Source organism: Fundulus heteroclitus, chromosome 9, assembly GCF_011125445.2.
Source record: "Fundulus heteroclitus isolate FHET01 chromosome 9, MU-UCD_Fhet_4.1, whole genome shotgun sequence".
Lineage (NCBI taxonomy): Eukaryota > Metazoa > Chordata > Actinopteri > Cyprinodontiformes > Fundulidae > Fundulus > Fundulus heteroclitus.
In genome coordinates this window covers 30,689,862-30,703,779 of record NC_046369.1, presented here as the reverse complement: position 1 = coordinate 30,703,779, position 13,918 = coordinate 30,689,862, and the positions used below count along the sequence as shown (strand labels likewise).

Here is a 13,918-nt window from a genome sequence, read left to right as displayed (position 1 = left end):
GGAGGAACCACAGTGCTGGTATTATTGGACCTGAGTGCAGCATTCAACACAGCTGATTACTTCATTCTATTAGAGCGCCTGGACAACTGGGTCAGCCTTTCTGGTAAAGTACTTGACTGGTTTAAATTGTACATAAAGGACAGAGACTTTGTGTCAGTAGGTAACTTTACATCAGAGACCACAGAAATCTCATGTGGGGTTCCCCAAGGGTCCATCCTGGGTCCCCTCCTATTCAATATAGATTTCTCCCTCTAGCTCAGATTATAAAAAACAACAACATAAGTCACCATAACTATGCAGACGACACACAGTTCTACATCACCATGTCACCAGATGACGACAAACCTATTCAAGCACTGAGTAAATGCTTAGAAGAAAACAATGCATAGATGTGCAAAAATTTTCTTCAACTGAATAAAAACAAAACTGAAGTTGGAATGTTTGGGCCAATAGAGAAGAGATTAAGAGTTAGCACACAGCTTGAGCTGCTTCAGCTAGTAACCACTGATCAGGCCCTTAATAGTGAACCTTCAAAGGCATCTAAAGACAATGACAAAGTTGGTCTTCTATCATCTGAAGAACATCACTAGTGTTAGAGGACTAATGTCTCAGCAGGATCTTAAGATATGAATACATACGTTACTGCATTAGCGTCTTTATAGGTCTGCCAATAAAGTCGATCAGCCTTTTTACACTGTGCAGTTTTAGCAGTCTTATAAGACAACTCCATGACACAATGTGCGACGTGGATTTAATAATCTTTGGTAAGACATAAAGTATAATCTGTGCACACTGTACGATCACCTTTTAGTACTAAACTGCTTGTGACGTACGACAGTACGCAACTTTATCTGCATGCGCCACATCAGTGTGTATGGAGGACCAAGTCTTCCATATCTAAAAATAAATACAGAAATACATGAATGCTCAATAAATAAATAAGCATACAATTAATTGCCACCAAATTAATAAATGTAGGTAGAAATTAAATTATACAGTGAGACATAAATGTATATATCTCTTTTAATTAGCTTATTTATTTATTTGCCTTTGTAATAATTACCTTATTTATTTATTGTGCGTTATAATCTTCAACTTTATTTATTAATTACTTATATTTTTTAAGTATTTATTTATGTGCATGTTATAATATTTTTGTCTGTTTTATTCTTCCTTTGTATTTTTTTACCCTATATATTTCTGTGATGCTATTTATTTCTGCCTGTCCTTTTTACATTTCTGCCTGTCCTTTTTACATTTCTGTATGCATTTCTGCCTCATTATGCAAATGAGGAGGGGCTGTGTCTTAAGGGCTCAACTTCTTCCCATTGGTTGGTTAGCATTTTACTGCATCGGTCAAATCTACATGGCTTTTCCCCGCACTAAAGCATTGTTAAGTAATGTCAAACTTAGCAGTCAGACGTTCAGTGTCAGACCTCTTAAGGAAAGCTGCTAATAGACTGGAAGAATTAGAACGCTGTACATTTGGGATCTGAATTTTTTTTATGGTTTCAGATTCGGCTTTTCCAGATCAATAACTCATCGGCGGATGATTTATTCTACAAAACAGACACCTCTCCGCAACCACAGCAAGGCAGACAGTGAGCTACAACCGTAGTTTCCTCAAAACGAGTCTCCCATCGCGCTGGGTGAATTACATTGGACCCTATGCAGAGCTCGCTTGATAAGAAAATACTGTAGTTGATTATAAAAGTCCCGTTGATTCCACGGAGTCAACAGGATCTAGCTCATGGTTGATCCGGTTGAGGGACTCCGATTTCGGCCAGCGTCTCTCAGCTGCTCCCTCCTCCCACACGCGGTGGTGCATTTAGGGACCGTCAAAAAACCTTTGAATCAAGCACTCTTGAGAAACAAAAATCAATAAATTCCGTATTTTGTGACCACCTATGACAAAACTAATATAAAATCAAGCCACTAAAAAACATCTGTAAGGAAAAGTCCCAATTTTTGTCTTGAAAATTTAAAATAGCTTAAAAATGAATAAAAACAAATGTGCCTTACAGATTTTATCTATTGACATCAATTTATATTAGTTTATCTTAGCTGGTCACAAGATAATACATTTATTGGTTTTCTCAAGAGTGCTTGGTTCTAAAGTTTTTTGACAGTCTCTAACTGCACCACCGCGTGTGGGAGGAGGGAGCAGCTGAGAGACGCTGGCCGAAATCGGAGTCCCTCAATCGGATTAACCATGAGCTAGATCCCGTTGACTCCGTGGAGCTTGAATGTCCAATATCCAAATTCAAACCAACTTCACTGCGGTGCTGGATCATGCGTAAAGACGCAGCGTGAACCCCAAGTGTTGCAGCTGAGGGAAATGTTGGATCGGCTTGATGAAACTCCGCCTCCTTCACAAATTAGACCAACATGGATAGAATAATGATAATCTGTAGTGCTTTTTATTGTCTGGATGTGAATCTGATAATTCATATTGTGCCTTTTATAATCAACTACAGTATTTTCTTATCAAGCGAGCTCTGCATAGGGTCCAATGTAATTCACCCAGCACGATGGGAGACTCGTTTTGAGGAAACTACGGTTGTAGCTCACTGTCTGCCTTGCTGTGGTTGCGGAGAGGTGTCTGTTTTGTAGAATAAATCATCCGCCGATGAGTTATTGATCTGGAAAAGCCGAATCTGAAACCATAAAAAAACATTCAGATCCCAAATGTACAGCGTTCTAATTCTTCCAGTCTATTAGCAGCTTTCCTTAAGAGGTCTGACACTGAACGTCTGACTGCTAAGTTTGACATTACTTAACAATGCTTTAGTGCGGGGAAAAGCAGTGTAGATTTGACCGATGCAGTAAAATGCTAACCAACCAATGGGAAGAAGTTGAGCCCTTAAGACACAGCCCCTCCTCATTTGCATAATGAGGCAGAAATGCATACAGAAATGTTAAAAGGACAGGCAGAAATGTAAAAAGGACAGGCAGAAATAAATAGCATCACAGAAATATATAGGGTAAAAAAATACAAAGGAAGAATAAAACAGACAAAAATATTATAACATGCACATAAATAAATACTTAAAAAATATAAGTAATTAATAAATAAAGTTGAAGATTATAACGCACAATAAATAAATAAGGTAATTATTACAAAGGCAAATAAATAAATAAGCTAATTAAAAGAGATATATACATTTATGTCTCACTGTATAATTTAATTTCTACCTACATATATTAATTTGGTGGCAATTAATTGTATGCTTATTTATTTATTGAGCATTTATTTATTTCTGTATTTATTTTTAGATATGGAAGACTTGGTCCTCCATACAGTGTGTGCCTACAGCACCGGCTGGATTTAATATAAACAAACAAAATCATCAGGTTAGCTGCATGCTCTACTCTTCAATCCCAAATCCATTCGAAACAAAAATCAAAATCAAATAAGTTTGTTAAAATAGTCCAGTGATGTTTTAAAGATTTCGGCAAAATATTTACTAGTTCAGCGCATCAAAGTCCGCAGCAGGCGCAAAAAAAATAAATAAATGAGTAAAAAAAAACAAAAGAAAATTCCAATAGGAAGAAAAATTTATTATTTATCAGTCTTGGTCTTCGCTGCCACAATAAGAGAACAATAATGAAAGGTGTCACCGGCTTGCGTCAGCCGTGCGATCCGACATGCACTCAGAGGAAGATGCAGCTGTTCACAGCCCTCGATGCTCCATGTGGCAATGTGTTTGCTCTGATTAAACTTGTCTGATCAGAGCAAACAGGACAGGTTATCCCTGACAAAAACTTGATTCTGAAATCCAAAACGTATTAATTTTTTTCCTTTCTGATTAGACACAGGTTGTAGTGGCTGTCACACTGTGAGATATTCTTTCTAAATATCTGAGACTGACAGATTTTGACTGGAAGTTATCTTTGGCCGCAAGGCGCTATAACACAGCCATCCTTGAACCTGTCTCACTGTGTGACCACAGATTTAGAGCCACGACCAAAGACTCCTCCATGATTTTCCCACAGTCCTCGTCTGCAACGGCCGGGAATCACACTGTGTGTGTACTGGGGATAGAACGGAGAAAGTAGGGCACATCCCCCCAGTTCTAAAGTTCCCTGTATCTCAGAGAATACATATTTTAGTCTATAAATCCCAGAATAGCTTAACAGCAAAATACATCACATACCTGTCTTCAGCATATCAACCACCCAGACCACTCAGGTCTTCTGGCTCCAATCTACTCTGCACACCCAAAACCAGAACCATGGAGAAGCAGCATTTAGTTCTTATGCTCCACTTTTTTGGGACAAATTCCCAGAAATGTGTAAAAGTGTAAAAGGATAAACCCTGAGTTCATTTAAATCAAGGAAAGTTAAAAACCTGTTTGTTTCAACGTTTTGTCTGATTTAATGTTTGGATGGAGAGAAAAATGTTATGAGTCTCTTTATTCAGTTTAGGTAATTATTTTGTTTCAGCTGTACGTTTTTGGACATGTGCTAAATACTGCAGAATAAATACCAGTTGTGCGGTCACAACAAGTTAGTTTTTTTTGGCCGAGGATTCCTTACAAATATCTGGGTTCAGCACAAGCAGTACCAACCAATCCTTTATTAAAACTAATATAGCAGCACCTTTAAGCTAGTATCAATGAACAGATAGGTAGGGAGTAGATTTATAAGATTGGTTTGCCTGGTAGGTTCTATCAGAGCTTTTGGGTGAAATCAGACCAAACTGAATGGCTGAAGCATTGCTTTGAACCAACAGTGACTGTTATTTCATTGCCATATGTCAGCAAAAGACAAAAGCTTAGCCAACGGTTGACTCTGGCTTGATCCGAAAGTAAAACAGGTAGCATTTGGGTGACACTTATTTATCCTTGCTGAGCTATTATAACACTCCACAATCAAAGCTAAACACAAATTTTAATGGAGTGCCTTGGTAATATTATTCACATTCAAACTTTTTCCAATTTTCCCACATTATGACCTGAAGCTTTAATTTGTTTTATTGTAATTAAACTGGCACAAGGCTCATAAATGTACGAGTGCAATGAATCTGATGCATGGTTTCAATTATCTGCAAATAAAAACAGAAAACTATTGCAATCATTTTGTTGAAAATACTGAGAAAATTGTTTGTAGAACCACTTTTCACTAGAGTTACAGCTGCAGTCTGTGGAGGTATGTCTCTTCCAGCTTCACATATTTACTACAATTTATGTCCCTTCTTTTTAGAAAAATAGAGAACAATGCTGAAGCTCAGTCTGAAGGTTTTCCCTCTTATTCTCAATTGGCTTAGGTCTGGACTTTGACTAGGCCATTCTAACACTTGAATATGCTTTATCGAAACCACTACAGTAGTTCTACTGTATGTTCAGGGTTGTTGTCCTGCTGGAAGATGAACCTCCAGCCCAGGCTCTAGTCTTTTGCAGCCTCTAACAGGTTTTCTTCTAGGATTGCTACGGGTTTCTTCTTGCCAGTGTTTTAATAAGGCTAGATTTGTGCAGTCTACTGCAATTAGGACGATGCCCTCTGAGCTGCAGGTCCTCCAGAGTTACCCTTGGCCTTTCAGTTGCGTCTCTTATTCATCCTTGCCTAGCATGTCAGTTCATGTCATTAGGCACTGTTTTATAGGTCTGCACTCATCCTCTTGCTCTTTCCCAGTTTCTGGTAGTGGATTGAACAGAGCAGTTTGTTTACAAATGTTCTCCAACAGACCTCTGAGGCCTTCACAGAACGGCTGGATTTAAAGTGAGAATCAAATACACACGGGGGGGGGGACTTTATTTACTCACTTCAGTTCTGAAGGCAAGTATTTGCATTGGATTTTATGTGGGTGTATCAGACTAGAAGATATTTGCTGAACAAATAAAGAGCAAAATGAAAAGTACTTTTCTTCAGCATCAACATGATGCACTACTACTTGCTGGTCTATGAAATTCCCAATGAGACAGACTGAAGTTTAAGGTTAAAATGCGACAAAAATTGGAAAAAAAGGTTATGAATTATTTATGCAAGCTGCTGTACGTCTTCGCCAGTGGCGCCGATGTAGTTTCAGTTTTTTTGGGTTTCCTTCGTCAAACCATCAGCTATTTTGTTTCCACCTGAAGGAGTGGCTGCTCAGCAAACAGTCAACTGACACTAATGGATGCAACCAGAAGGTGGGCGCCAAGAGTAGCATGAAACAAGCTCTGCCATGCAGGAGAACATCAAGTCATTTCGAGTCATTATAAGGGCTTTAAAGCACCAAACTCATCTCTCACACCTCACCTGATTCTGAACAGTGGGACTTCTCCACCAGAAAGTCTCTGATTCTCTCCACCCACAGGTAGAGGATGCTCTCCCCCGCATGCTCCCTGTTGAAAATGAAATAGTCGCATGTGAGGGTGGAAGCTCTAAATCACACTCAGAACAGAGATGACGTCCTGCGGAAGGAATAATGAAAGCTTTTGTTGAGGCTAATATCGACGCACAGCATCTCCTTGTGAAGTCAGAAATTATGAGAAGCACTCACACGTAGATGTCTTCCAGGCTGTTTGCCAATTTGGCCCTCTCGGAGCCTCGCAACCACGCTGCACTACAAAAGCACAGAACAAACACAGGGTTATTGAGTGGGACGCCGAGTGGGTTTTTGAGTGGGACGTTGTTCTTTCAAATCAGCAGATCTCGTCCTTATTAAATCTGAAAGGCAAATAGACTTACTTGATCTGATAGATGGGCGGGGCTGCGCTTGGATAATCAGGTGGAAGAATAATCTGATCAACGAGGAAAAAGAATTGGTTTTAGAAAGTTAAAGGAGCGACACTTGAAAGTTATATGAATTTTTTCCCATTTTGCACCTGCAAGCATGCAGTCAGTTTCTGCTCCTCTGCGTCGCTGGATATTTTGATGCAAAATATTCTGGACGCTTCGTCTATCACACACCACTCATCTCCATAGATAGAAGACAAAGCCTCGACCTCTTCGATCTGGATGAGAAAACTCCAATTAGAAAGCAAAAAAGACGATTCTGCAGAATCGCCCATAATGCAGCAGTGCTTTACTGCTATAACAGTCAAGATACATATGGAGATTTTTGCTGCTTGGTGTTTTTGAACAAAAGCGGCAAAAAAAAAAAAAAATCACTGGAGAGTTTGCTTGATGGCATGACATGTTTAAGGGACAACAAAACGAAAAATAAAAACAGTTTTTTTTGCGCCACATCCGTAGTTATCCAATCGATTCTAACCTGATGATGCTGACTGACCCTGTTAGTCCCGCCTTTGAAATCGGGCTCTACCAGCTCCTCACCAGACTGATACGCAGTATATACGACGTAAGTCAGTCTGGCTGGCCAGGCTAGGCTAGGAACAACCAGCATCAACATTGGGTTTTGTTGTTCGTTAAATTGGTAAATAGCTTGTACTTGCGCTTCAACTAGGTCCGACAACCCCAAAGCGCTTTACATTACCATTGGTCATTCACACCCTGACGGCGGTGAGCTATAACATACATAACACCGACGCTCTGTATAAGAAGGGCCAGAGCCGGCTCCACCTCCTGAGGAGGCTGAGGTCGTTTGGAGTGAGCCGGCCTCTGCTAAAAACTTTCTATGACTCTGTGGTGGCCTCAGCCCTCCTCTACGCTGTTGTCTGCTGGGCTCCTGGCAGTGCAGACCGGGACAGAAAGAGACTGAACAAGCTGGTGAGGAAGGCCACTTCTGTCCTAGGCTGCACTCTGGACTCAGTGGAGGAAGTGGCTGAGAGGAGGGTGTTGTCCAAGTTCACATCCATCATGGACAACACCTTCCACCCGCTGCACCAGACTGTAGAGGAGCTGAGCAGCTCCTTCAGTGCAAGACTTAGACATCCTGTCTGTAAAAAGGAGCGCTACCGCAGGTCATTTATTCCTGCTGCTATCAGATTTTACAATGCTGCACTGTAACTGCAACTGTGACCATAACTGTAATAAGTAATGTGCAATAACCAAGGTGCAATAATCTATTTAATACACTGTCCTACAACCCGTGCAATAATCCTGATGTAGTGACTTCTGCTGCTATCACCACCTGAACATAAGTCAGCCCACATGTATGTATGTATGTATGTATGTACAAATGTATATGCACGTACATACGCGTAGGTGCATATGTAAGTAGGCGCATAGATATATCTATATATTTAAGTATATAGATATGTTTATATATATATATATATATATATATATATATATAGACCACTAAGAATGTAAATGAGACATCAGATGCCCATTCCTATTTCCTTTTTTGTATTTTTTGGTATTCTTTCTGATCCATTGTATATATGAAGATTCACTGTATATAATTGAATGCACCTTTCCCACTCTTGTATGAGCCGATGTGACGAGTGAATTTCTCCATTGTGAGATCAATAAAGACTATCTTATCTTATCTTATCTTATGCTAGTAGCCACAACTGCCCTGGGGCAGGCTGACAGAGGTGAGGCTGCCAGACATCGGCGCCACCGCCAGCAGGAAAATCGGGTGAAGTGTTTTGCCCAAGGATGCAATGACTGCGACGGTCAGAACGGAGGAGTGAACCGGCAACTCCAGGACGAACTCCCTAACTCCTGCACCGCTGTCGCCCTATTCACTTTAATGTGTTCAAAATAGCAGATTTTATAAAAATGTAAAATGTTTGACGAGTCAAACGATCTTTTTTCATAACGCTTAAATTTCATTTAAAATCTAAAAGAAATTCATTTTCCATATGTGCACAGCGCAATGCATGTTTTAGACGTGTCCCTGCTCCAAGTGGCGTTACCTCCTGAATATGTACTGAACATGGTGTCTGGACGCCGTCCCACGAGTGGGGAAAAGAACTACATTAGGCCACCACCCTAAAAGTACAGGTCCGCTTACCTAATACATATGAAAACGGCAACCTGGGACAGTTTAAGTGTCTTGTTCCCTTTTTATGTCAGTTGCACTTTGTGCTGATGTTCGACTTCTGTGGCTATTGCTGCACCTCCTAGGTTTCAAAATAGGACACCGATTCTAAAAACACAGCTGGGTAGAGAGGTGTGGATTTTCATAGCTGGATTTTACCAGATATAACATTATCTCACCCCCCCCCCACCCCACACACACAAAAAAAAAAAATCACAAAAGGTACAACAATTGAGCGAATCAGCTGACATTAGTGAACACTAGAAGGCATTTCCCCTGCTTACAGGACAGTCACAATCAACCACCTGGAAAGATTTCTGGTCACAGAAAACAGACAGTTATATTGTGCAAAGTGAAGGAGTGCCATCTATGACTCCTATTATGGTAGCACTGCTTTAAAACTAGAGTTGGAGAGCTGCAAGCAGGATGCCTGTCAAGAGGCCAACTGCAGTCTTTATCCAAGCAATTAACCTGCTGAGGTTCATTTTCGACCCACTTATTTCACTTGAGTTACTCTACAAAGAGCGAAACAGCTAAAAAAGATAATATTGTGTGAGATATGGACTTTACTACTAAACATTATTACCAAATTTGGTGATTGTTTATGCTATAATCTTGCTTAAACCTAAATATCAAAATGAAGAAATGCTATAACACATTAACTGTAATAATGGTCTTGTTGTTTTAGTAATAGCAGTAATAATAGCTGATTTTCTGTTTTAAATTAAATATATTTGAGAATATTATACATTTTTGTTTTTAAATATTGCATAACTACCACACTACAGAGATATTTTTACTCAATGTTATTACTGGGCCCAGCCATGGGAGGGGTGGGGGGGCGGACTGAACTACATACAGAGAACAAAAGAAGCTAGTAACAACTCTGAATGCTAGAATGAACAGGGAGGAGGGGTCCGAGGTGAAATCCTCGTGATGTCATAGAGAAAATCTAGGCACGGCACCTCTCTTCTTCTTTGCCCGCAGCTTTCCAAAGGCTGCACTGAGGAAGAAACGTTTGTAAATGTCTTGATCTCGCTAGACAAACAACAGACTGCATCTTCAAACATACCTTGGATCCAAAGAGAGAATCTGAGAATACGTAGTGGCTCTGATTACTCTGACAACATGTTTTTTCCCCCCACTGCCTGAAGAAGACCGTTTTGAAACCACAACTGCATGCGCTGAACGAGTGTACCAGTACCGGGTAATCACCTGCTCCAGCCTCTAGACAGAGAGCGGCTGTCACTGTTGTCAACTGGATTTTATTAATTACTTAGTTTTTAAATCAAATGCTGCAGCAAGAGTTCTGATGAAAATCAACAAGAGGGATCACATTTCTCCAATTTTAGCTTCCCTTCATTGGCTTCCTGTTAAATCAAGAATAGAATTAAAAATTCTCCTTCTAACGTATAAAGCCCTTAATAATCAAGCTCCATCATATATCAGAGCTCTGATTACCCCGTATGTTCCTAACAGAGCACTTCACTCTCAGACTGCAGGTCTGCTGGTGGTTCCTAGAGTCTCTAAAAGTAGAATGGGAGGCAGATCCTTTAGCTATCAGGCTCCTCTCCTGTGGAACCAACTCCCAGTTTTGGTCCGTGAGGCAGACACCCTGTCTACTTTTAAGACTAATCTTAAAACTTTAAGCTTAGCTAAAACGGTCGAGGCAGATGATCGGTCACACTGAGCCTGGTTCTGATGGAGGTTTTCCTCCCTGTTAAAGGGGAGTTTTCCTCTCCACTGTCACTTAAGCTTGCTCAGTATCAGGGATTGCCGCAAAAAGCCATGAACAATGCAGACCACTGTCCACTTTGGCTCTACACTCTTTCAGGAGCTCTTTTCGCTCACTGACCCATTGTGACTGCGGCTGGTAGCAGCAGCCATTGATGGCAGCAAGGTGTTGATTCCAGCTATGGAATTCTGATGCTAACCAATTACAGTGTACCAACATCACCTGTTGGGTACACTGATTATAATAACAATCATAACAACACCATGATCCCTACTATAACAACCAGCAGTTGTTGCCTTAAGACCCACCCCTTCTCGTTTGCATAATGAGGCTGAGATGCATGCAGAAATGGAAAAAGGACAGGCACAAATAAATAGGGTTGAAGAAATAATTGGGGTAAAGATATAGAAAGGAAGAATAAAACGGACAAAAATATACAAGTAATTAATAAATGAAGTTGACAATCATGATGAAAAATACATAAATTAAGTGATTATTTAAAAGAGGAAGAAATAAATAAGCTAATTTAAAAAGCTTTACATTTATTTCGCATTGTATAATTTAATTACTGTTTACAAAACTTAAGATAATTAATGTGTTAACTATAATGTTTCATTCAAAATGTAATGTAAACTGAATATCTATGTGTAGAGGGCAGAATAGTGTCTATTGCTTATTTAATGAAAACATACTCTACAGTGACAAATGGAACTATTGACTGGATAAAAACTAGATGTACCTATCAGTGACCTTATGTAGCGTCACCAGGGGCATCTGGAATCTTGGGATGCCAAATTTTTACTTTCTTCATTAAATAACCATCACCGACAAAACAGCACACAAGACAATAAAACTGGCCGCGATATGTTGTTCTACACGTGGTGAACTATATCTGGAGGACTTTGAGGGATTTCATAGAGAAATCTGTCATGGAACTTGAATCGTTCATTGGATTATTTCATACCATGAATGCACCGAGTCCATCTGCCTTTCTGCTTACTAACTCTGCATCCTATCACAGTGATTATCGCTATTTACTATTTAACTTACGCTCTCCACCTACCACACTACGGAGAACACAAGGTGTCAAACAAAGTGTCTTCACTTTGAGAGGATACCAAAGCAATAAATATAAGCTTACTTGAGCCTGTAGATCTTCTTCATTCTCTGGGTTTATAATATCCGCCATGAATTCATTTATTAAACATCACCTGTTGGGCACACTGATTATAATAACGATCATAACAACACCATAATCCCTACTATAAGTGAGGCTGACGGTCCATGTAGAACTGCTTCCAGGGTGACGTGACTCCCCTCCATAGGGTGCATGCGTCCTGACTTCCGGCTTCTACTATCACCTTTCGGGCCAAAATAAAACAATTAAACTACGCACAACACGCGAAGAGTTTGCATTTATATGTGTCGCAAAAAACAATTTGTGTTTCCACCCTTCGGTTTACGTTTTAATAGTTCGTCTTTAAAGGACTGGTCTTTTGTTTTGAAGGGACGTGCCAGCTGACTTCCGCTGAGCGCAGATCAGCTGATCTCGTTGTAAACAGTCAGCAGTGACAGAGGTATGTGTGTGCAGGGCGAGTCACCGCCGTCATACATATTTCCCCGCGTGTTTCGTCAGAGGACGCCAAATGAGAAGTGAGCGTTTGTCAGCGAGTGAGAGCGGGATGTGTCGGAGGATCTACGCCGGGCTGTGTGCGCTGCAGTAGGGCAGCAGGAAGCGCACCGGAGGGGCTCCACGGTGGGCCCCTGTGAGGGAAAGAAGCTGGATTTTAACTCACGAGACGTGGAAACTGTAAGTCTGACCCTTTCTGTGCATTTGATTGAATTACAGTCATCGGATCACAAATCCCTTTAAAAGGGACATTAACACCAAATGACTACTGCTGGGTAAGCTGTGGTGTGTTTAGAATAGATTAGAAATACCACTTCAAAGCAAATAGACTGAGTACTAGCACCTAAATGTGCCGTTTTATCATTTGGTCATTGTGAAATGAATTACTTTTTAGGCATAAGCAGGTTTTAAATTCTTAAAGGGCTCTGCGCTTATATGGTTAAAATAGCCATTTAATTTATTTCTGTTTCATTGTGGATTTAATATCCGATTTAGTTGATATTATATGCAGTCATGCAGTACTTTACAAGAAAACAAGTCCAATTCACATCCAGTTCTGTAAAAATCTTTAGTAAAATCCAGAGATGGGACCAAGTCACTGTTTTGCAAGTCCCAAGTAAATCTCAAGTATATCCTCAAGTCCCAAGTCAAGTCTGAAGTACAAACAGTCAAGTCCGAGTCAGGCCTCAAATTAAAACAGGTTTTAGAAGTCTGAACCTTCTAATTTCAAGTTGTTTTCGAGTCTTTAACAATATTGAAATACATGTTAAATGTAAATAACAGAGCATGTGTTCTTAAATCCGTATTTATCTCAAAACTTGATGAAAGCAGTGCATCTGGCCTTACAAAACAGTAAAATTAAACTTAGCTTCAATAACAGTCCTCCTTTGAACCATATTTTTCCAGAATATTAAGTGAAAAATGCAACAGCAGAACTTCATATTCAGACCCAAACAAAATTACTCTAGGGAGCATTTTTGTCCTTAGCTTCTTTCTTTTCCGTTTTTTTTTTTTTTTTTTGGTTAATTTGATTAGCTGTGCTTTATCTTATGCACACATACGTACAGAGTGGGTAAAGAGAGAAACTGTGTTTGTTGATACTGATTTTTGTGAAATGAAATAATGGTGCACACTTTTTTAATCATAGATGTCTTAAGCTTTAGATTTTGGGCAAAATATCAGGTCTTTTCAAGCAAACAGGTTCAAGTCCAATATAAGTCTTGAGTCACTGTTATTAAAGGTCAAGTCACAAGTCTCTTAACACTTTTACAACTCAAATTTAAAGTTATAAAATCAAGGACTCGAGTCCAAGTCATGTGACCCGAGTCACCACCTCTGGTAAAATTAATAGAATATAATGCAGTCATATAGACAGATTCAAATTCAGTTTCATATATTTGACCCAAGTTACAGTTCAGTCAATCAATTTTATTTTAAAATGGTAACTGTTAAAACTTTTGTAATCTGAGGAAACTCAGCCGGTGGCACTGAGCCATTGACTAAGACTTTGCATATTATAAAGCAGATTGTCATGTCCTTTTAAGTCTTTAAAGTAGGTGTTTTGCTTTTGATGCATTCACAGTTTGAATCGTGTGTGTACATTGGGATCAAAGCAGTTAAATTCAAAGTGTTCCACGGCGTAAGGAAGGGATACATTACTTTTGCCGTGATGTCTCCA

The 13,918-nt window shown here is 39.7% G+C and overlaps 2 protein-coding genes across 7 annotated transcripts in view; one reads left to right on the top strand and one right to left on the bottom strand.

Moving 5' to 3' along the window:
- Positions 1-11,936, bottom strand: part of impact (impact RWD domain protein) — a 39,257-nt gene extending 27,321 nt beyond the window's left edge. The window contains exons 1-5 of one of the 5 annotated variants that reach the window (XM_036141464.1): positions 11,752-11,936; positions 6,810-6,938; positions 6,673-6,725; positions 6,485-6,547; positions 6,241-6,326 (exon numbers count right to left, since the gene is read on the bottom strand). In XM_036141464.1, the coding sequence (XP_035997357.1) occupies positions 6,241-6,326; positions 6,485-6,547; positions 6,673-6,725; positions 6,810-6,938; positions 11,752-11,799 (379 nt within the window). In that variant the 5' untranslated portion in view covers positions 11,800-11,936. The remainder of the gene's footprint in view (positions 1-6,240; positions 6,327-6,484; positions 6,548-6,672; positions 6,726-6,809; positions 6,939-11,751) is intronic. The other 4 variants (XM_021318439.2, XM_036141465.1, XM_036141463.1 and 1 more) reach the window with 4 other exon arrangements.
- A 209-nt stretch (positions 11,937-12,145) lies between these two features.
- osbpl1a (oxysterol binding protein-like 1A) overlaps positions 12,146-13,918 on the top strand; it is a 46,218-nt gene continuing 44,445 nt past the window's right edge. For both annotated transcript variants that reach the window (XM_012866352.3, XM_012866351.3), the window contains exon 1: positions 12,146-12,420. The gene's annotated coding sequence lies outside the window, so the exon portion shown is untranslated. The remainder of the gene's footprint in view (positions 12,421-13,918) is intronic.